The following is a 24,192-nucleotide window of genomic DNA, read 5'->3' on the forward strand; positions in this document are numbered from 1 at the left end:
TGTGTGTGTAGTGCTCCTGGGTGTGCTGGACCAGAGAGTGGGTGAGCGGACCTTCCAGGCTAAGATGGAGCGTCGCCTGGCCATGTTACTGAGTGAAGTAATGGGATCAGTGAGACGTGTAAAAAGAGCCACCAGCACAGGCAACAGCAGCGTCCAGGTACTGTGCCTGTAGATTCATTCAATACTGTGCTCAGTGTTTGCACTCACTGCTGTGTAGTCTGTGGAGAATATGCTCAACACTGCAAAAACGAACAAGCTTTACAAGCCGTTTAGCCGGCTGTGGGAACAAATGACAAAAGAATGACAGTTAGGTGAGATCATTTACATTGTTTCAAATACAAATTAATTATTTTAAGGGTTTTTTTTTTTCAATCAGGTGACATTATATTAATAGCAGTGCATTTATCTATCTATTTAAATGTACACAGTAGAATGATGCTTAGTGTTGATTGAAGTGAGAGCCCGTTACACTCAACTGATAAAAAATGTGGAATAATCATGTAATTTACTAGAGCCTATGAGAACCATTTTGACTCAACCATACATTTATGCACTTATTCTGCAATTTTTTGCCTAAATGTTCTCACTTAAATAGACAAATTTGAATAGTGCCCCTTTAAAGATACTGTGAAATTCTTGAGACGTGACATTGCGTTGGAAATAAGTGAAATTACATCACTCCTTTGGCAGAATTTTTCACATCTTTTAGTGAAAACAAGATTTAAAGACTCAACACTCTAATGATTGTAGATGTACAAGGCAGTGTGTTGTTGGTTGTTTTGGAATATGCCTGCAAAAAAGCCCCGTAGACTAGTATAAAATAAAATGCCTAGTTAAACTCGCCGGAGCTACTCGTTTATCTGTTGCACAACATAACTTTCACAACCGCTCAACTGGAAGCTTGTTAATGGATTACCCACAAAATCTGGAAAAAAGCTTCCTTCCTTGCACCGTTTATATCATTATGCCCTGGTGCGAGCTCTCTCTAACTACCTAGCCTGAGTACTGAAGGCTCATTATGAGAGCCTTGCAGTGTTTGTAGCAACTGAAAGCCTTACTGCTTTACTAATCAGGCTCTGCCTTTTGTGGGCTCGCTCCGCACCTGCTCAGCTGCGCTCAGAGGGGACAGGATAGGGCTTGGTCTCCATGGCAACAGCATCCCATTCAGCCCAGGGCAAGCCACTCAAAGACCACAGCCTCATAAGTCCCGTGTTCTGTCTCCTCTTCCTCTTTTCTCTGGTCGTGTTACTTGATGGCTCCTGTGAGCCACAGAGCTGCTAAGAGCAGATCAATTATTAATTGTTTTTCTGTCTCTCTCTCGCTCTCTCTCTCTCTCTGTTTCCTGCAATCCTGGTGATTATAAACTCAGAAGACTGTCTCTGTTGTTGAGAGGAAAGTAGACATTAAGCGGGTGGGGGGGGGGCAAAGAAAGGGCAAGTGAATGATTCAGAATTCAGACAAATAGGAGCAACAATAGTAGGCTCAGAAAAAAAGAACAAGAGGTAGAGCGACATTTGCAAGGCGATATAATATGTATATTTTATCTGACCTCATCAAGTCTGAGTGTTGTGTGGTGATCTTTGGACAGGGGTGCTGTCAGAGTGATAAATATCATCCTTGCATCCTTGAACAGGAACCTCGCTGACTCTGACCTTTCTACCTCCTGCGTCGTTGCCTCCAGAAGCCCCACAGAACAATTTAGGAAAACAAGGGATTATATTAGTGTTGAACCTTTAATGTGAGCCTCTGAGCTATGATTAGATCTCTAATTTTAGGCCCCGGCATCCTGTCTACCTTTTCAAAATGCCAGTTTTCAAGTTCATGAATATGAATGTCTGTTACGCGCAGAAGCCTGATTATGTACTCATCTTCCTCCCAGCCTTGATAGGAAGTGCTGTCATGGAGGAAGCCTCGTTTGGGCTTTTGTTTTCTTTTTGCATTTCAAAGGCACTCATCCTCTAGTGCCTGTCAGACATAATGAGAGTGAGGTGGCTCACCCAGAGTGTCTGAACTAGTGAGGGATCTCTCTCTCTTTCTCTCTCTCTCTCTCTCTCTCTCTCTCATATATATACACATACACAGGCACAGTTCTCACTCAGACAGATGCCTTAGTCTGTCATGACAGAATCAGTGCGGCGTTGTCACCTGTGAGAATATCTTACGAGCCTGCATGGGCAGATAAAAGAGGAGGTTGAGTTGGGGTCGTGCAACAACACACACAGTGCCATCTTTCCACTCTAATAACCCTGCAGGGAGTGGATTAGACCCTGGATGAGGGAGCCTGTCCTGCTATTTTTCTGTGTCAGTCCAGCATGACCTGCGCTTTACTCTTTTCAGTAATGCAAACAGCAGACTGTGCTTTGCCTCAGGGCACCCAGAGGGGGACTGCACACACACACACACACAGATGTATTAGACTACACAGAGCAATATTTAAACACAATGAATGCTCTAATGGGAGTACAGAAAACAAATAGATCTGTGTCGTGGGTGCGCAGTTTCTGCTGGGCTGTGCTGTGTGGAGGTTTGCATACATAAAAATGGTGGACAAAATAATGGAAACAGTTTATCAAAAGTGATAAAAAAAAAAAAAAAAAGCGCACAGTGTGTGTGCTAACTTTTAAAAAATGGTGGTAGATCCATAATACTCTGGGCAGCCATGTTTTTTGGAGGCATGTGGATGTGGCTGTAGTCCTGCTTATGATTGCTCTATGTGGTTATATGACCATGAGGCCCTTTACCGGACCTGGTTTGGCTTCCTTGTGGCTCAGATGTGATTTCCTCATTGTGTTCCCATATTCTAAGACAATACTTCCCCCATGCACACTGCTAAAAATATTGAAAAGTTTTTAATGTCTTAGTGTCACTGAATCATTATCAGATGTAGATTTCCATCTCATTCACCCCTCAAAGAAAAATGGATTGCTCAAGGCAAAGGAGGCACTGCTTCTTGTTAGGTGCTGGATTTTTAATTATAGTGTTTATTAAGCTGTGAGTTTGCGATGCATATCTCTGACATCCGTTTATTTGAGCTGTCATCCTGTGAGCTGCTGTTCCAACACCTCCTTGTGTACTATTTAATTTCATGTTGAACTTTGATAAAATGACATCACATATGCTATACCCCTGTTTTTCAACTCCCAGGTTGTCAGTACGACCCGGCTGGTTGGCACAGACCACCCCCTCGAGGTGGTTTATTTTGTCGAGGGTCCCAGTGGCCAGAGGATTCCTGCAGTCCAAACAGCCAACCTGCTCAACAGCCTGGACATTCAAAGGGCTGCCATTGTCCTGGGATATCGTGTCCAGGGCATCCTGGCACAGCGTGAGTACTTCTGACATAGTGGATAACTCACAACTGTGGACAGCCAAGCGGTACAGTGTGAAGGGAAACTGTCCTTCACATGGAGAAATTGGGTTCAAGCTGCCGTGTTGGCAAGCATCCACCATGGTGAAGTATCCAAGGTGCTCTTACAGTATGTAGTTAGATCTTTGACCCGTGGAGGCAAACAAGTAAAAAGAGCATTTCCCTGTGAATATCAAAGTATCACATTATTACAGTTATAATTTCTGTTGTTATTCCACTGAAGTAATAATTAACTACATTGCTTATTTGTGAATTATTGAAATTAGAAGTGTCCTTTTCCAGACTGAGTCATACTGAATAGAGAAGAGCTGAATAGGATTCATCTGACCAGAGTGAAGAAAGGGTAAATGGAAAAAATCAATATACCCTGATATTAACAATCAGATGACGTTTTGGGGATGAGTATCCATGATTTCATGAGATACACACAACAATCTTTTGAAAATATTGTGATAATGGTCAGTAATCGCAGACCTGTGCAATCAGTGCGGTAATTCTCAAGCAGTAATTAGTAACGTGGATATGATGAACAGAGAAAGGAGAAGAGTGTTTTTTTACAGGCTAATATGTTCAGAAATCTGTATTTCTTTACTGTAATGCAGCCTGTAGCTGTTCCTTGTGAGGTAGCCAAAATCCCAGATATTGATGTTACATGATTTATCGCCCAGAACTAAAAGTAAAATGACTGAGTTGACATGTAGCTTTTCTGACATGCCTTGTCCCATTGTTGACGAACTCCTAATTGTAAAATTATGTATTCAATGTAGGATGCAAGCTAATTGCATGTATTCCTTTGTGTATTTATAGTAGCATTTCGGCTAATTACATTTCCTTCTATGCACTACACTGAAAGCCTGTCTTGCTCATTAAATATCCAAACAGTGGATGAGACATAATGAGCACGCCTCAGGGGAGTTGTGTCCCTTTCACTGTGTTCTTTTATGGTACTTCCCCAAGGGAAGAAATGAGTGTTAATTAAGAGTAACGAAGGTCCGTTTGGAAGATTAGAGCAGTACGACAAGAGCTAACAGTCCAGAGATATTCCATGTGTAGCACACCACCCTCAAGATGTCTGGGAAAACTCTTAAAGAGTATGAAAGTGTATGCTTGACATATTTAACCACACACACGCATAATTAGCCAATTAACTATCTCTGGCACAAACATATTGTAAGCACTATGTTTTTGTTTTAAACCTGTGCAGCTCAAATTTGTGAGGTTTAGATACCCTGCCCAGCTCTCTCTCTCTCTCTCTCTCTCTCTCTCTCTCTCTCTAGCTGTGGAGAAGGTTGCATCCTCGCCGACCGACACAGAGAACACCAATTTGTGGATTGTCATCGGGGTGGTGATTCCCCTCCTGGTGGTCATCGTCATCATCTCCATCCTCTACTGGAAGCTGTGTCGGACAGACAAGCTGGAGTTCCAGCCAGACGCCATGACCTCCATTCAGCAGAGACAGAAGGTAGGGAGGGGCGAGACGCTGTCCGGCCAAGGCTTCACCGCAAAACTGTTTCAAAGTCACTTCTGTTTCAACCCCCCCTCTTTTGTTTCACTTAACTGCTCATTCTTCAACTGTCGTATGTCACTTTTTTCCAAGATACAGTGAAGTGAAGATGCTGTTTTGTTAGGATCAAGAACAGTACCACAAGGCAACTCTTGTTTTTGACCAAACATTAAACTGTGAGACTTTTGGGCACCTACTGTAAGTTTAGGCAGAAGACCAAAGGCCGATTAAGGGACTGTCTTTTTTACTTGCAATAAAAAGAAGTCAGAGCTTCACCAGATTCAATGACATCTGGGTCTGAGACCGTCCCTAAACTCCAACTTTACGCTTATGCAGGAGAGATCCCTCTGAACGTGGTGCCATTTGAGACTCTCATCTTCTGCTGTGTCCTAACAGAAATCATTGACTAATCATATTTTTATCGAGCAGTGCCTAATTGCATTGTGAAAATTGAACCTCACTTATGAATCTTCTCGTCGTAGCTGTGACTTTTCATGCTGTTCCTAAAATTCTCTTGATGGCGAATGATATTCACAAGATGTCTCTGGAGAATTCAGCTCTGGATGCTTCATCTGGTGATTTGCAATGGGCTGCCACTGGTGGTGAACAGTGACATGTTTAAACACATTTCCGTTAAGTACGACCACCCCGAGTAGCCTAACATTATCGTCTCCATAAAGGAGGTTAAGGCAACTGATCTAAGTGATGTAGTGATGTAACATTATGATTCAAATCAACCGGCATTCAAGTAGGTGCACAGGAGGCTTTACCTAATCTGTACTTAATGCTTAATCACTCTTTTTTTTTCCTGGATTAGGTTGCTGAAACTAATGATCCCAGTGGGAAAAAAAAAAAAAAAAAAAAAAAAAACGTTCTTAAAGGACATGAGCTGGATTTGAACCTGCGATGTTGCGAGTGCACGTGATTTGCCTCAGCTGCCCTCATAATTTTATTTATTCCTTGGTAGCGAGCTGATTTCACGTTTTCATGCGAGAGCTTTGTTTACAGCTGTTGTTTGTGCCCCCTCTTGCACTCGTCCACTTAAAATACCAACAGCCTTGCCCAGACAGATGCTGAGGCTGTCTCTGTCTCTCGCTCCCTCTCTCACTTCTTAAGCAAGCGCGTGTCCTTGCTTCACCTTGGAACGACACTCGACTAGAGAGTTTGCTCCGTTCGTTAATGAAGCCGCTCAGAAATCCCCTTGAACGCAGCGTGTTTTATCAACAGTGAAAGGACATTTTTACACGCTCTTTCCAAATGTTGCCGCAGACATCTTCAGCACGCTCAAAGGGACGCAGCTGCCAGTTTTAAAAGAGAATTAAACATTGAGTGCGTGTGATCATTTAAATATGTTTTGCAACAGATTTTACAGATGCAATTGCAATATGACTCACAATTTTAGTGGGAATTATGATCATTTTTGCATTATAATCTTCATTTTCACTGAAAAAATTATTAACATGATTTATAATTTATATGCTAGGGCTCTCTGTAGGGCTGTAATTTATCTACAACAATATTTTGTCCATTATCAAAAAATGGCAGCTCATGTGTTTCAGATATTGCCTTTGGCCATATTGCAGTTTTGATAATATTTTGATTAATTGTTTAGCTCTACTGACACATTGTGCAGCTAGTGGTATTTTTTTTTAAATCAAAAAATACTAACAAAAAAGCACAGACCTTCATTTGTCTGCTGAAGGTCTACCACCAAAACAAGTAAATAAAGTAAAGCAAGTAAATAAATTCCAAGGTTTACAACAAAAGTCCATACCAGTATGTGCTATTTTAAGAATGGCTTTTATTTTGGTATTTACATCAGCCTGTTAGTGAAAGTTCACTGTAATTACACGTTTCTAGCGGTGAGAGCAGTGTTCCAGTGACATTAATGCAGAAGAAACGCTGGTATCCCTCTAAAGGTGATGTGCTGAGGTTAGGCAGACAGGGTGAATGCGTTGCTACCTCACTGCACCGGCCAACACCAATATCCGAGTGGTTTGCAGTTCCACGGGAGTAAAGGAATAATTGGCTCCCTGTCTCAGTTTTACACACCAGCAGTGTTCTTGTCCTCGATTGCCCCTCCCCCCCTCCCTACTGTAGCATTTCATAGTCAAATCTCCAATGATTCTTCCATTGTGAGCCTCATCCTCTGTCTGGCTAATACAGAAATATTGCTCAAATCCACTTCATTGTTTTCTTCATTGGCTGAGGAACAACGAGGCTATTTGAGATTGCGGCGTGAATCATTCCACTTTATCACTGCTCATGCTGTCTCACTGATTGATCTGCCTGTGTGTGTCTGGCTTACATTCCCCTGCACTGGCTTTTTAGCAGGCGAACTGCGCAAACTGCGAAACCCCCCCCGTCACAAAACCCCCCCATCAACACTGGGGGGTTCATGCAATGAATCGGAGCTCTAATGTGCAGAGGCGTGTTAGCCTTTAGCCTGCCCTTTCTATTAACACCATCATCTGTCACTTAACGCTCTCCTCTCTCCGTCTCAACGCAGTCGACCACCTCATTCAGGGAACCAAAGACCCCTCCTCTGCGGTCCGGCCCTCCCGCTAAAAAGGTTATAGAGTTTAGTGAGGAGGAGGAGGAGGAGTATGAGGAAGAGGAGGAGGAAGAAGAGGAGGAGGAAGAGGTTAAAGGGGGGACGGTACAGAGCAGTGGCTCGTGGTTTATAGAAGACGTAAATGAGAGCTAGTTTGTGTGTTTGTGCCGTAGTTTGTGAGTGGTCAAGTTAATAGTCCAGTTTATGTGGGTTTTTAGGACAAGTGGCGTATAAAGGTGCATTACCGTTGTGCTAGTTTAGTTTTTATCATTTTGCAATGTTCCTCCTATCCACCACTGCTTCCACTCAGGGACCGGTCGGTCACGCCAAGGGCAAACAGCGCATGAGCACTGAGGAGGAAGACGAAGAAGAAGAAGAAGAAGAAGGAGAAGAAGAGGAGGAGGAGGAGGAAGAGGGGGAAGAAGAGGAAGAGGAGGAGGAGGAGGACAAGGATGAAGAAAAGGAGAAAATGAAGAGGAAAGCGAAGAAAGCAGCAGAGCGGGCCGCACAAGAGAAGAGGGCCACGCTGAAGAAAGCACAGGAGGCGAAGAAAGCAGAGGAGAGAAAGAAAGCGTTATCAAAAGGGAGGAAAGCCAAGAAGGAGGTACAATGTTGCCATAGAGACCGGTGTTTGGTAGCATTAGTGGACAATTAGGATGCTGCTTTACCAGAGTATGATGACCAGACACGGAAAATCCACCGCGCGATGATATAATCAACATGGGGTGGATTTACTGTGCTCTAAAAGGAAAGGTTCGGTATTATTCATGCTATCTTGATACTCATCATTTATAACTGCACGTAGCACAACCTGAGCACCAGCCTCGGAAATCTGACCACTCTGCTGCAGCTTGTCACCAACCTTCAGCACGGTCCAACCACACTGCAAAAACGCAAAATCTTACCAAGATTATTTGTCTTATTTCAAGTCAAAAATGTCTTATTTCTAGTCAAAATATCTCATTACACTTAAAATAAGACATGATCACCTCAGAAGTAACTTGTTTTTAGACAATTTTCACTTGTTTCAAGTGAAAATTCACTTGAAACAAGTGAAAATTTGCTTGTTTCATTGGCAAAATTTGCCAGTGGAAAAAGTGAAAATTCACTTGAAATAAGTGAACATTAGCTAGAAACAAGAAACAAATTTTGCCAATGCAGGCACTCATTTTCAACCTTAAAAAACATCATAAATGTCCTTTTTGATAACAGGAAAATTAAAACGCCTTGGAATTGTCCACCCAAAAAAGGTTGGCAAACAGTGCTTTCTAGCAAGTTTTATTTGGCATTTTCAATAAAAGTCTTTGCTTTGTAAACATCGACACCATTCTGCTTTTCTTCCACAAGGAATACCAAATAAAAGAGTGTTCATTTTTGTGCACACCATTTTGTTGCATGTTGGAAATTTGCAAGTGACTGTCGCACCGTGGTAAGTTTCTCAATATCATCATTAAAACTAGTGGTGAGGTTGTGCTACATACAGTTAAAAATGATGGGTATCGACTCTTTAATGCAGCCTGGATTGAAAAATGCCAAACCCGTCCTTTAAAATGGCCATCATCCGGTGCAGTATCGCTACTGGATGTGATCGTAGCCCATAGATCCTGATCTAGATGTGATAATCACTGTGATGTCAGGTAGTGGACAGTTGGCCTGTATCATCCGCTTGCCTGTGAGTGATTCCCCAATCCGCCATCTGACCAGCCTAAAGTAGTAATTAGCGAGAAGAATGTGTGGGCGATAGCGTCAGATCTGCGTTTGCTGCTTTCATTTAGCCACAGTGTTAATTAGAATGAAACCGGCTTTAGCATCTCAGAAGCGGTAGCAATTTGCAGTGCTTTCCCTTTCAAAGACTGGCCTTGTTCATATGCCATGGGGAGTGAGACCAAAGCAGCACACACAGAAACACACACACACAGTCACGCACACACACACACACAGTGGATTAGCACTTTTTTACTGACAAGCCTCACACTGGATTAGCAGTTTTATACTTACAAGCCTCCCATAAGCCACGTGTTTATTCAAAATGAGTGCACATACTGTATAATTCAATGAATTAACAGAAACAATGTAATCTTTTTCCTCGCTGTCTCCTCTTGTTACCACATTTCAGTATCACAGGACCCGGGGTTGGCAAACCACACACACAGAGCAAAAAAGGACACACACAAACACGCACACACACACACACACAGATCTGACATTCTCAGTTTACTCTTATGCTGTTGGAAAATCCCTAAGGCTTCACACTCAAATACTCTCAAAGCTTTCACCCCCAACATCTATCCACCACTGGCTCAAAGGGCAGCAGACAACTCGGTGCTCCCCATCTCATTTTCTCTGTCTCCCTCTTTATTCATTAATGCCCGGCTGTCTGAGCTTCCCTTTGCTTCTGGACATACTTCCGTCAGTCATTCAGCCTAGTTACTTACCCATGTAATTATCTGTCTCTCTGTCTGTTCATCTGTCTGTCCATCTATTCATCAGCTGCTTCTTTCAATACCTCTCTTGATCTTACGGAAATTATATCGCTACAGCCTTGGCTTGTGTCTGTCTGGACTTGTGTTTGCCGCTCATTTGCCCCCCCGACTCTTGATTTTCCCGAGACGTTTATGAAAATAACATTTCCTCCTCTCTCTGTTCCCCTCCTGTTCGGCTGCTCTCCTCAGCTGCAGGCTCCCAGTGTGAAGGGCTTTGACTTTGCCAAGCTGCACCTGGGCCAGCACAGTAAAGATGATGTCATGGTGATCCAGGAGTCTGTCCCGCCAGGGCCTGGCCCCGGGCCACTCTCCCTGCCTATTAAAGATGGACTCAGTCCCTCAGAGAATGGGGAGATTTTGACCCCCAAGTCCAAAACCTCCTCCACCAAGGCGTCCTGGAGCGGTCGACGACGAGGAAGGTCAGTGCTGCTGGAAATACAGTGCAGGACGAGTAACTTCAGCCTGGGAGACAGCTAATAGGAAATCTAAATAAATGTGAAATATGAAGAAGTAGGAACATTATTTAATGCCAGACGAAGACATACAGCATGACTTGATATCACTTTGTTTGCTACTAATTAGAAATGCGAATGTGTTTATTGGATAGTGCTTTTATCCGTTTTAGTCCTGTCCTAGATACAGATCCTTTCATAAATTATTGATACACTAGAGAGTGAGGGTTTTCCCCTCGACTCAGTGTTATTACAGCATACTATCCAGGACCAGCACTGCTGTGGTCTTGCATTATATCACAGTTCCTACATAATATTTGTTTATGGATAACAGTCAATTGCATTTTTTAAATATTTCTTCAAAATGCAAGTCATTAAGAGAAGGCTTAGGACTATTTAAGTCACAGTTGGGCCCTAAAATCAAGATTTGTATATGATATGTATTTGAAATTGATCTATTTGTACAGAGAATTCACCGTTTTGCGAAATAATAAGAAGAACAGACACGTTGCACCACAGCCAAGCTTGAATCATAGCGGCATTTTCATTCAGTAATTGTGTCAGATAACAATATGTGCGCCATTACTAACATCCCCCTCTTCACTAATTGCCCTGACTAATTAGACAAGAAATGACACTGAGTGTTAGTATGGCCATTAGTGCATAATGTATTGATGAACTGCTGTCGCTGATATAGTCCATTACACCGGAATGAGCGATTGATATTGGCGTGGTTCTCCTCTCTTTAACAGGCCGCCTGGCGCAGTTTCATTAGGACTTTAATCTTTCCATCAGTGGAAATATTTTTGAGCGTTAATCACCATAAGCCTCATATCGCAAATGATCATTTCGTGGAAGAGCCATTGCAGGTGTAACCTTTGCGCAAGAGAGCGATGTTTTTATTATGCATGGCATTGTAGTGTGTCAGTGTGTTCCTGGATTTCTGTTATTCATTGCGAGTTGATGTGTGTTTTCTCGGAAGGATTTCGCCATCAGACGGTGACTCAGTGGTCAGCGACCGTTCCAGCGAGAGGGAATCGACCGAGGAGAACCTGAGAGGCCACGCCACGCCCAGCGACAGCAAGCAGGCCCGCAAGATCCCCATCAATGTTTTAAACGGCAAGTGGCCTTGGCAACGCTCACATCACCCGTCCAAACACAGGGAGCGGAGGAGGGGGAAGGAGAGACACGAGAGAGCAGCTCCAACAGGAAAGATAGGCAAGAGAGCCAGATGGAGGGCAGGGGGGACAGGAATGTGATGGAGGATGGCTCAGAGTGATGGAATGACAGGAGGGGCAAAAGGGACAAAAAGAGTGATAAGCCAAGCGGTGATAAAGTAAAACTACACAGAGAAACAGACAAGGCAGAAGAAACAGCTGGTAGAGACACCGTGCGATGGACAAAAGAAGGCCAGAAAGGGGAGGGAGAGCGGGGGGGAAAAGAGGGGAAAAAATGGCTGAAGTTACAGCGTCTGACAGCTCGTTGATAGATTCAAGCCTGCAGTGCCACTCTGAGTCTACACGCTGAAGCCAGAGCAGCCAGGCACCCAGACTAAAGCCTGACTCACTCACAAAGGAATGGCGTCTGCACTAAACTCTCGTCCCGTCTCTGCTGAATTCAGTGACTTTGCTGCTTTCCAGAGAGATCTCTCTGCAGACAAGGCGTGTTTGATCTGAGCTGTTTTTTTTTTGATTCTTGATAAATCCCTGCCTGTCCCATGCAGACATGCACCACACTGCAACAAAGTTAACAAGTCATGTACACTTTATTCACGACATGGCTCGGTGTTATGCAATGCGCCCTCTCTCTGTCTGTGTTCCTGCTTTATACTGTCGACTGTTTTGGCCATTTCTCTCTCTGTGCTTTGCTCTCCAACACAACAAAGGCGGCTCTTTCCACTCTCTGCTCTATCAGACTAATGAACTTAACAAGACCTGGAGAAAAACTTTTATCAGCTGTGGAATTTTATCTTCCCAGATGAGTCACTTGTTCTCTTCCTCTCTCTGTCATGCTCTCTCTCTCCCTCCCTCTTTTGTTTTTCTTATTTTTTTTTTCAGTAATGTACACAGCCACTCATAGAGGATTGAACTCGATGTGCTAAACTTTTATTTATTTCCTCTCCCATGACTCAGTCCCTTCCCCTAACGCAGAGGCTTCTTCCTTTCAGTTATATTTATTCTGTTTTCTCGACAGTTTGTTTTCATTTGATCTCCTTCACCTCAGTAAACCTCTCTTTCCTTTCTGTTGCGGTTTGCAGGCAAGAATAGAATTGGTAAGAGTTTGTTTCAGTCCGTGTTTCAGTCGCCGTAGACTTGACTTGACTTGACCTCCAGCAGCTGTGTGTATGTGTGCCATCTGTGTGTGTGTGTGTGTGTGTGTGTGTGTGTGTGTGTGTTTCTGCGGTAGCTTTGTGCTCTGCTTGTTCTCACCATCCATCACTGTCTGTTGGGCTGTCAATCACAGTGACGAAACAATCAACCTCGCAAACAAAGCCAATGCCATTGTTTGAAATTAAATTCTATTTTTGGAAACAGACATCAGCTTTCATTTGCTTCACTGCCCGAAACATTTCCTCAACGCTTGTTAAAGGTTATATATGAAGTATAATCATGCCAGTCAAGAGAAGAGATTGTTTCATGCAGGCTGTAGGCTGCAGAGTAGCTCCCTCTCTAGCCCTTAGCTGTATAACATTAGCAGCATTAGCATGTAGACCCTAGCTTGTGTTTTACCCCTGACTCATGTCGTGCTCTCTCCTCCTCAGGTCCTCCACCGATGAGCGGCACAGACGAGCAGCTGTCCTCGGCCTCCATCTTCGACCACGTCGACCGGATGTCCCGCGCCACCGACGCCGGCAGAAGACTCCCCAACAAGATCCAGCTCATCGCCATGCAGCCCATGCCCATCCCGCCGCTGCAGAGCCCCACCATCAACGGCAAACTGTCCGACAACAACCAAATCAACAAAGAGGTGTGCTTGACAAAAAATATCCATCTTAACAATAAATTAAGCTGATTCCTGAAATTGTTTTTTGCCCAAAATTAAAGTGGAAAACAATCAGCCAAATGCAATGAAAAGCAACTCAGTTGTTTTTTCTTAAATGAAGTGATATTTTATTGATAGTTTACTTTATTTTGCCCTATTTCAAGATATTGACACTTGAAAATTGCATTGGAAATAAGGGAAATTTTCTCACTTCACTGATGGAATTCTTCACTCGCTTTAAAGAGAGCTCTTCTATGGCTGAAAATGAGACTAAACCACTTGTTAACCACTTATAATAAGACATCTTATCATTCTCAGATGCTGCTTTATTTTTTAAACTATTACACTCAGCAGGACAACTTGCCAAATCACAAAAGCATAAATGTATAACCAACCATTTTATCCTGCTTGTTGAACCTTAAATTCATCACGGCAGATTCGGTATGGGCATAGAAAGTGCTATTGAACCTGCTTTCCAGTGAGGAACCTCCTGTCGTACTTATGTGTTTTTGTCTCCTCAGATCCAGGTAGCATTAAGGCACAAGTCTGAGATTGAGCACCATCGTAACAAGATACGTCTGCGTGCCAAGAGGAAGGGCCACTACGACTTCCCCGCCATGGACGACATGGCCAATGGCTTCGGAGACCCCAAGGACCAGGATCGCATCTACCAAAAGGCTCGGATTCAGATCGATAAGATCCTGGACCCAGACGTCCACATGCCCTCCGTCTTCATGGAGCCCAAGAAAAGGTAAGAGTTCAAGCAGTGGGACGATTCATGCGAGGGTCCGCCTAGGAGGCCGTGCATCCTGTATTGCTTTTAGCTTGAGGGCTGCATATTACAAAAACTTTTTTCTCCATATTTCCCCATTCAGCTGACTTGGCCCCAGTGCAAAATCTTATGATGGCAGGGAAAACACTGTTTTTCTCTGTCCATTTGCATCTAATCTCACATACTACTGGGCCCATCAGCTTCATATTTTTTGTGCACGGTAATGACTGTTTAATCAAGGACTTGTCATGGTTGCGATGATTCGAAAAACATTTTTAAAAAACTCCTCAGCTGCTTTTTTCGCTCAAGTCTGTGCGCCACGCCGGTCGCGGACAAAGGGGCGGTTTGTCGCCTAAGCACAAGCACCCGAGGAGGGGAGTGCGCTCTACTGCATGCACTCATCGTTTTTTTTTTGTTTACAATTTACTAAACCAATGATTTGGTTTTGAAGTGGGAAAGTCCGTTAATCAGCAATCTTGAGGCAATTTCTCCCTGGAGTATCAGAGAAAGCGGTGAGCACAAAAATAATTTGTTTTGTAAAGGCTCATAGCTGCTGATGTTGAGCAACGCTATTTTTGCTGATGACGGGGTTTTTTTATCCTCGCTGTCTCATCATGAATAATGAAGAGATGTATTCACAGATATATTCAAACCAATTTGCTTGGATTTGGAAGCGTTTGGGTCTAAGAAAGTCTCAGTATATTTTTTCAGACTTACTGTGCTTCAATGTGCATACAATAATATGAAAACTTCTGATATTAGATAGAAGAAATATTTTGACAGTGGAACTCTAATGATTTTTCACAGTAACAGATAACATCAGGCTGGAAAATAACTAGGTAGACAATCATTTTTGACATGTTTGGTTAATAATCAGGTTGACTTCTTTATCATTGCTGTGTGCTGCCCTTACAACTGAGTTCATATTGTCTTATTTTCACAGTTTTTCCTCTTTTACAGTGTGATTATGCTAATATTTTATATAAGAGTATGTTGATATTAACTTAAATAACATAATTCTAGTGGTGAAATGGTAAAGCTGCTGCATATATAGTGCAATTAAATAAAATGAAACAGAAATACTCATCAGTAGATCAAATCAGCAATCTAGAGGACATTTCTCTGTTTGTCTCTCAGTGGACGGGGGAAGCGCTCCCCCAAGCAGAGGAAAAGGGAGCAGCTGAACGGCGGCATGATGGACGCCGACAAAGACCACCTCATCACGAATGACAGTGATGCCACCTACAGGAAGTGCCCCGGGGTCAACAACGTGGCCTACGTGGTGGGTACTATAGAAGCATCATGGGATTTGTATACTCTCTCCAAAATAATCTTGAATATACCCTCCCTCCCTCTCACTTCCTGTAAATATGTCCAGAAACTTTCATTAAACCCATTAGTGGAGGCCTTAAAAGGTTCAGTCATTTTAAAGCTATTACAATAACATAATGTTGATTAATGATAGGTTTGGCTTAAATTAATCCGGTGCTTTAGAAAACTGGGTCCATGGCCGTTTAGGGGTCCTCGAAAAGGCCCTGGGGAATTCTCAGTAAGATGAAAAATATTTTAATTTCACCGTTACTGTTATTTTATTTTTTAATGAATATGTGGTTTAGGGCTGAAAAATACTCACATCTTGCTGATTTCTGTTGCTATGACATACAGCAATTGAACTGAAATCTTAGAGATGCGAATTAAATTAGAGTTGAATTAAAAAAATACTGTAATCTGAAGTATCATGTACAAATAATTGTAGATAACAGCTGATGATGCCTCTATCCCACCACCCCTTGTTGTGTTGTCCCAGTCGGACCCTGACCAAGGCCCAGGATCTCCACCCAGGAGCCCCTCCCCCACCGATGACGTCTTCATGGGCCCGGCGTCCTCTCCTCCAGGCCACGCTCCTCCCCCACCCCCTTACATGCCCCCCCAGCCCTCCATCGAGGAGGCGCGGCAGCAGATGCACTCCCTGCTGGACGACGCCTTTGCTCTGGTGTCGCCCACGTCCCAGGGCAGCACCGCAGGGATCACTCTGCCAGGGGTCAACGCCAACCCCCCCAGCTCCAGCCCCCCATCCCGTGGCCCCAGACCTTGGGGTCCTTCCTACCCAGCTCTCGGCCCTTTCCCCGGGGTGAGTAGCCGACCCTCTGGCCCTGGGGCTTTCCTCTGCCGGGATATCAAATCAGATTACTTTCATCTCGGACAGTGCAAGACAATCAATTGACAACAAAGGGTTCTCCATAAGCTCTAAGCTTTTGCCGGATTGAGTTCCTGTAAGCTGTGTCCACTCAAGCGTTTGCTCGTCCCTCTAATCAAGGGAAAGACCAAGAGAATTAGAGACTCTTTTTCTTATCTTTGTAGCAGCAAAAACAATATGTGGACAGGTGACAAGCACTTAATAGTCCTTTATATTCAATATCTCAATATGTCCCCCTTTGTTCAGGTTTTTTTCTGCACTTTCCCAGCGTGAGGCCTCTAAGTTGAGGTGTAATTATGTCCTCTTAGCAAACTAATCAGTTAAGGATTCTTCCATCTGTTGCGCCCATGCTGCCGCTGCTGTGACCTCACAACCTGTCAGCTCTGTGCAACCCGTTAAGACCCCAGAGTAATAGTCCCCGCATATGCTTGATCTGCATCGCCTCCTGTCTGTAAGGCTGGTCTCAGAGAAAGCGAGGGTCATAAAAGTGTTCTGCTGTAGCCGGCTGTTGAAATAATGAGCTCACTGTGTGCAGCTTGATGTTTTCTTATACTTGACATTTATTCAAGGCAAGGGAATCTGCACAAAAGACCACGGCACAGAGACTGCACAGAGGCCAATTAAACACTGCCACAGTTTGTTGCGCTCAAAGTCTGGACTGTAGGACTGCATGGACAGTATATCATACATGTTTACTGCAAAGAGGCAAAGCACATCTCATCAGTACGGCATTATCTACTTTAAAATTCATAATAAACGGTAGAAAATCTCTAAATGATGTAGAATTAATTGTTCTCACTGCCCGTGCCTGTTGTATGAGATAACGTTTGCGAGTTGTTAGGACTGAGCAGATAAAGAATCGCTTTATTAACGCCTTTCAGATGCAACAATGCATTTCACATTTTAAATAGAGCGCTGACAGCATCCTTTTATGCTTTGACATATTTTTTCAGACACATTATATGGCGCTCAGGACACCTAGAGGTACAATATAGGCAAAAGCTAAGCCAAATATCTACACCAATAGGTATTTATTTTTTTATATTTAGATGCTTAAAATTAAATTAAATGACTGTTAGTTTTATTTATTATCTTAACTTCACCACATATTCTTGAAATGCTCATTGTCATTAGCATTTTACAGCTATCCACTGCAGGCATGTCTGAGGCTTAACAGTGAGCAGCGGAGCCATAAAAGTCATTTGCAGTTCCACTTTTGAAGGTTCAGTGCTTTAATGCACTGTGAAAGGTCAGCTGTAAAAAATGCAAGGATTTTCAACAAAACCAAGGCTGGTAAAAACAACATTGATTAATGTGTGAAGTGAGACTCACTGCCCAAACATTCATAGCAAGATGTAGCGCATTATAAATTATGATAAATACAGTTTCAGGCTTACCAACTGTGTTTTTTTTTTTTTTTTCTTCCATGTCTTTCCAGAGGTACAGTGAGTTGGGCATGTCCCCCCCTTCAGTCCAAGGACTCATACAGAGGTGAGCAGACCAGCCAATGAGAATTGCGCATTCATGTATAAATTAATAAATAATACCTCCAGTTCTTCAAACACCAAAAGGGTTTCATATTGATTGGTAAAGCCCGATGCCTACACTGCACCAGGAGGGTATTTTCCTTGAGATGAATCCAGTGAATTGGGAATCATGAATAATGAAAGGAAAATCATCTTTTTTTCATTGGTCTAATGGATCAGGTGCAAGTAGTGGTCTCTTAACTGGCTCCGTAAAACACCAGCTGGGTGGCTTTAGCTCTCCCTATTGCTGGTTTAGTTTGAAGGCATATGTGCAAACCCACACGCTAAATAAATTCAGCCACTCGCACACACACACACACAGAATACAGAAGCCCAAGGCCAAGCCAGAAGCTCAACATAAAAGTGTGGCCCAAAAGAGAAGAACATCTTTAAAAATAAATGGCAACATTATCGATCTTGACAACCAAAACTTCCTCCAATCATGTGTTTTGAAGAGGTGAACTTCATATGAACTTCACAGAATTTCAGACACACATTCAACAACTTAAACAACTAGCTTATAAGTCCATTCATTTTCTAGGGAGCCAATCAAACAAGGGAAACTTGACTCAACTAGTTTGTCATCTAGTTTGTATCATCATTGCCGGTCAGGAGCCAGTCACATTGTTGTAGATTGTGAAACAATTCCTTAAAAAAGTCCCACTGCCAAGTAACATTAATTAAAAATCTGCATATGACTAAAAAAAATAGCTGTTAAATGAATTTTCACTGAATGAGACCAATTTTGCATCATCAGACCAAAGTTATCATGAGGATGTCTCAGACCAGCTACAAGGTACTGCAGGATCAGGGTGACCCAGTAATGTGGTTACTGTTATTGTACATTATACACAGTAATACACACAGACACAAGACTGTAGAAGCATGCAAATTCAGAATTACACAGAACCACTCACACATGCAACTCTGTAGGTGTACTGTATCAATTCACTCAGCTTTGTTGCCCATACAGCAGTATAATAGATCTTTACAGTAGAAACATAAGAAATAGTTTAGGGCTTTTCTCATTAAAGTGACAGCGAGGAAGAGCTGGACTCCTTAAATCACAGCTAAGCACAAGTCTGGACTGAAATGAATCTTCCTGTGTGTTCCAGATCAGGCCTCGGCTCCGGCTACCTGCCTCCAGGAGAAACAGCGGGGCCAGGTGAGCAGCTCCAACCAGACAGCCTGTACTCCAGCAGGGGCCTCTACACCGACGAGCTGCCCTCCTCTGCAAGGCCGCGGCCAGTAGGGGGCACTACAGGTAAAGTAACAGCAAAGCATATGTACACACTTGCAGAAATATATGCAAATGCAACAAGATTGTTATCCTCTCATTCTGCATGCATTCCCACTTTACAGCAGCCTCGTTTACTGTAAAGTCATAACCCCTGACGTATTCATAGAAATGTCTATTTTGATGACTGATACAAGGCAGGAGTAATTCATCCTGCAGAAAAGAATGTTTGTTTTGTTTTGTTTTTTTTTAATAAGTAGTTGGTAATATGGCTAGCAATGGTCACTATGGCTGAGAAGACAAAGCTGCATTAACTCAAACATCATTACAAAAAAAGGCATTGCAAAACCAATGAAGATGTTTGATTGCAAAGTGATCCCTGAGAAAAATACGGCAGCAATGATCACTAAACGTGGAAAATGTGGTGGAAAAAAAAAAAATTGTAGAATTTGTGTCATATCTGTTCAGGATTTGTGCCGCAGTGCCATGTCTTAACCCAGAGCACTCACCTCTGCCCCATAAACCTCGTCCGCCTTGTCTGTCTGCTCAATTATTAAAGGAGCCGACGTGATGCAGTTTCTGTCATGTGACTTACAGTAATAGAAATGGATTCTGGCATCTCCCATATGGAGTGCAGCGCAGCAGAGAGAGCAGACTCTGAGGATTGCATCAAAGTATATTAGGGGGCCTCCTGGGGGCTGAACAGGGGCTCTTATGTGACATGTGTGCATGTGTGCTTTGGTTCTTGTTCGTGTAGGCGCCCAGCTCCATCACCTGACACAGGTGGGCTTGTCCAGCCGGATGAATGGCTACCCAGCAGGGGGCAGAGCTGCTCCAGGCCAGAACGGAGGCATTGGCTGGAACCATTACCATGACGACAACTTCTCCAAGGCAGGACCAGACAGAGACGCGGTGAGTCTAGCTCCTGAATCAGATTTTTGTTGTTGTTTTCTATCCACAACAACTTGGTGAAGCTTAAAAATCTCTGGGCCATTTCACGTTTCAATTTCACTCTACTCTTGTCTTTCCTCTCTATGTGTATGCTTACTTTTCTATAGCATCATGCTTCTCTGATAATCTTCTTTAATAATCTTTTCATACTCTGCGACTTTCTAGTAGGAATGTCATGATGCCTGAATCTGCAGAGTTGATACCAATGCCAGTGAAATTCCATGAATCTCAATATCTGATTTGGTGCCACGGCAAAAACAGAAATTCCATTCAGCACACACCCCTTGATTGATTTGAAACCTTTGCATAAATATTACAAGTAAAAAGAAATTTGATGTGTTTCAAGTATTTAAACATCCCAGGCTCCATTAGAATAAAAACACTAAGTTACATGTGCAACATTGGCCTGTAGCCTTCAAATACAAAACAAAGTACGACAAAATACTATTTTCAGATTAGAGGAACTGCATGAAACTGTTCTGCTGAAACAGCAAACACAGTGGTGTGATTACATCAAGGTGCTTTATTTGTTAGCCGTTGCAGGTGCACTGTGCTCTTCTGCAGCCCTTAAGCCTGCAGCTTATGACTGCAGCTTTAAGTGTTTCAGTATTACACACAGGCTAAGGCTACATTAGTACAAGAGCAATGACTAATAGAGTGAGATGTGAAGTTGTGCCACTACTGCAGACACTAAAAGCACCTGTGTAGTTATTGTTATCAAATTTTGGTATTGACTTGGCACCTAAGTATAAATTCCTGTGACATCCCTACTTTCTGATTCTTTGCTTGCTGCTTGAAATCTGACTGTTTTCCTTTCTTTCTTTTCTTCCTCTCTGTCTTCCCGTCCTGTCTGGCCTCAGTTCCTGGACTACCCTGACTACTCGTCCTCTATCTTCCAGATGCCCAGGAGTGGTATCAGGGAGCCCTCGGCACCCCCTGCCCACCTAGACACCCCTGGGCTTGGCTATCCGCCGGCCCCGGAGCCCCCGGATACCTCCCCTCCCACCCACTCCTCTGCCTCCCTGATCAAGGCCATCAGGGAGGAGCTGCTGCGGCTCTCCCAGAAACAGGCAGCTGTGCCCAGCTACCACAGCTGAAGCCCCGGCCTCCTGCCCTTATACCCCCAGCCACCAATCATGCCACTGATCTGACCCCGCCTGCCTGCTTCGCCTAACCTAACAATGCTTCCCATGGAAGTCCCTGACTGTGTACAGGAGAGAGACAGTCCTAAACTGAAATGGAGTGAAGTGAGGAGGCGGCTATCAGAAATTTCAAACTGAAGCGGCTACCTTTACGTGAAACCGAACGAGCGTGAGAGGGCGGTCGATGGAACGCTATCATGGTACTCTGTTGTTCTGGTGTGGCGTCTGGACTGTTCAGCGGGAGAGAGAACAGTATCTGATCGGCTCTGATGACACAGAGACAGAACAATTTGAACAGTTCATGCTGGACCTTTGAGATGAAATGAGATGACACGACGAGTCGTCTGAGCTCACTGTCTCGGCCCCGCTTCTGCTCCTGTGCTCCAGCGTGGACCGGGGCGAGATCTCTGCCAAATCCTGGGCCACCGGTGGATCCGCATTTTTGGAATGTGATTCATTTTATGACATTTTACTACATTTCTTTCTTTCGACGACAGCGTCACTTGGACTCGAGCATTTGTGCACCACTGGTTTCACTCTCATGCTGCCTTCATCAACCTAATTCTGGATAGAAATACGCAACAAGACATCATTTTAGGCTCTGTTTTGCAGTATTTACACCTGATTTCAAGAATTTTTCTTACATTACCGTGCTGGTATTTGTTCCAGGTATTTATTCCACCAATGCAGATACTTTCTCTCTTTCATCATCAGGTGCTACTTTGTTTTCTGCCATGATGAGCCATGCTATGCCTTGACACTGTGATCCAGTTCACCTGACCCAATCTGCTGTATACGCCTACAGTGAGGTCATAGTTCACAGCCAGCCAGCCAGACAGACAGCCAATTCAGACAGTAGGCACAACATGGAGCATACCACAGAGACTGTAATACTCATAAGCACTACCTAGTCTTTCCTTAACAGTTGCAGTAGTACAGTTAGTCTGAGTTGATATCTTTGACTTACTTGTTACCCTTGACTTACAGTTCATTTGTCGTGGGCATCCTGTGTTCAAACCCACCTGTCTTGTACCCGTCTTTATCCATGTTCAGCACCTGCCCGAGCACCAAACACACACAGGGAACCAATGGCCTTGAAATGACATAAATTTCCAAACACGGCAGCGCAGTTGTTACGCTGCAAAACATTTCCGTCGTAACAAGTCAGTCAGACTCACATTCAGCCTCAAAATCTTTGTTTTTCTGAGAACAAGTGAATTATTCTGCTATTATTCTGCATTGTTCCAACATATTTATACTTGTTCCCATGCTGACAGATCACTGAGATGAATGAAACTGAATTGGAAACAAGTGCGATAATCTCCTCCCACTGGTAGATTTTTTTTATTTCACTATTTTAAAGAAACGACAAGATTTGAACACTGAATGCACTGCAAAAACTCAAAATCTTACCAAGAATATTTGTCTTATTTCTAGTCAAAATAACTCATTGCACTTAAAATAAGACACGATCACCTACGAAACAACTTGTTTTTAGTCAATTTTCACTTGTTTCAAGTGAATTTTCACTTGAAAATTTTCACTTGTTTCAAGTGAGAATTTTCACTTTTTCCACTGGCAAATTTTGCCAATGAAACAAGCAAATTTTCAAGGCAAGGCAAGTTTATTTGTATAGCACATTTCAGCGACAAGGCAATTCAGAGTGCTTTACATAGAGCATAAAGGCATTAAAACAATATAAAAGCAACACAAGAAAACATACATAAAAACAATTAATAAAAAGAATCTAAAAGGAGAATAAGATAGAACAGGAAGTTAAAAGTTACAGTGCAGTGTAAAATATTAAACCTTAATGTGGTTTAATGGAAGGCAGCGGCAAACAGAAAAGTCTTCAGCTGTGATTTAAAAGAACTGATTTAAAAGAACTGAGTTTCAAGTGAAAATTCACTTGAAACAAGTGAAAATTGTCTAAAAGCAAGTTACGTATGAGTTGATCATGTCTTATTTTAAGTGTAATGAGATATTTTGACTAGAAATAAGACAAATATTCTTGGTAAGATTTTGAGTTCTTGCAGTGTATGAGGCTAAATGACTTGCTAAGATGGAAATGCACAAATACACTACCAATAAGAGAATGAATGAAAAGGCTCAAAATACGTGAGTTATTTACTTGACAATTAGACTGTACTGTATGTACTCAGTAGTTGGTTGTAATTTTATGCACTGTATACAGACTACTTTGTGCAGCTCAGGTCTTTCAAAATGAGATTCCCAACAGTCGCATCAATAAAATTAAGGTTTCATAGGTCAGGCGGATGAACTGTTGTGTTTAACGAGGGAAAGTCATTCATGTTCCCTGGTGGAGAGCAGGATGGGTGGTTTCACTCTCCATCCAGCGCTGAAAATATATATACAACCATCATCTCTGTTTCATGCAGTATTGAAAGGTCGCTGTTATTTTTTTGCAGCACATTAACATGGAAAGATTAAAAAAAAAAAATGTACTGTATATTTATAGTTTACTACAGCTACTTAACTTCATGTGCTTTTTACATTTCTCTGCAGTTACCTTGCCTCATGTTATTATGTTCTCCTTAAATTTGTCTTTGTCATCCCACTGGTTTGAAATCTTTGTAGGTAACTTGTTTTTTGGTTTTTTGGTTTGTTTTTTTTTACATGAACCTCCCCACCATATTGTGATGCTTTGGGGCCTGAAGTGATATTTTATTTAAGTGAAATAAAAGAGAAAATTATGGATTTTGAACGCAGGGTTTGAAAATACGTTTTTGGAGCGGGTGTCAGTATTTACGAGGCGGGTTCTGAAAACCGTTTTCCTCCAGAAGCACAAGGTAAATTCATTTGGCATTGCAGCAGAACACAGATGCTACACCGCTGCACGGGGACGTTCCCATGCCCTCCATGTGTTGTGCCTTTTGAAATCACATGTACACATTAAACACCATGAGAGACAGTTCATTATGAACTATATGGACCTACTTTCCTTTGTGTGCGCTGTTTATCATTCCTTCTGTCTCATACTATCACATCTTGGTCGCTGAGTATCTTC

General features: G+C 42.8%; 1 protein-coding gene across 4 annotated transcripts in view; it reads left to right on the top strand.

Moving 5' to 3' along the window:
• The window catches only part of LOC115360311 (UPF0606 protein KIAA1549), a 44,069-nt gene extending 21,483 nt beyond the window's left edge, over window positions 1–22,586 (top strand). Inside the window, exons 9-23 of one of the 4 annotated variants that reach the window (XM_030053145.1) lie at window positions 12–157; window positions 3,145–3,322; window positions 4,642–4,826; window positions 7,733–8,026; window positions 10,095–10,324; window positions 11,340–11,476; window positions 12,615–12,629; window positions 13,119–13,324; window positions 13,861–14,090; window positions 15,249–15,393; window positions 15,919–16,242; window positions 17,747–17,799; window positions 18,950–19,098; window positions 19,829–19,983; window positions 20,883–22,586. In XM_030053145.1, coding sequence (XP_029909005.1) covers window positions 12–157; window positions 3,145–3,322; window positions 4,642–4,826; window positions 7,733–8,026; window positions 10,095–10,324; window positions 11,340–11,476; window positions 12,615–12,629; window positions 13,119–13,324; window positions 13,861–14,090; window positions 15,249–15,393; window positions 15,919–16,242; window positions 17,747–17,799; window positions 18,950–19,098; window positions 19,829–19,983; window positions 20,883–21,119 — 2,684 coding nt within the window. In that variant the 3' untranslated portion in view covers window positions 21,120–22,586. The remainder of the gene's footprint in view (window positions 1–11; window positions 158–3,144; window positions 3,323–4,641; window positions 4,827–7,732; window positions 8,027–10,094; window positions 10,325–11,339; window positions 11,477–12,614; window positions 12,630–13,118; window positions 13,325–13,860; window positions 14,091–15,248; window positions 15,394–15,918; window positions 16,243–17,746; window positions 17,800–18,949; window positions 19,099–19,828; window positions 19,984–20,882) is intronic. The other 3 variants (XM_030053146.1, XM_030053147.1, XM_030053148.1) reach the window with 3 other exon arrangements.
• Window positions 22,587–24,192: the final 1,606 nt, after the last annotated feature.

The sequence above is a fragment of the Myripristis murdjan genome, chromosome 6 (genome assembly GCF_902150065.1).
Source record: "Myripristis murdjan chromosome 6, fMyrMur1.1, whole genome shotgun sequence".
Classification (NCBI taxonomy): domain Eukaryota; kingdom Metazoa; phylum Chordata; class Actinopteri; order Holocentriformes; family Holocentridae; genus Myripristis; species Myripristis murdjan.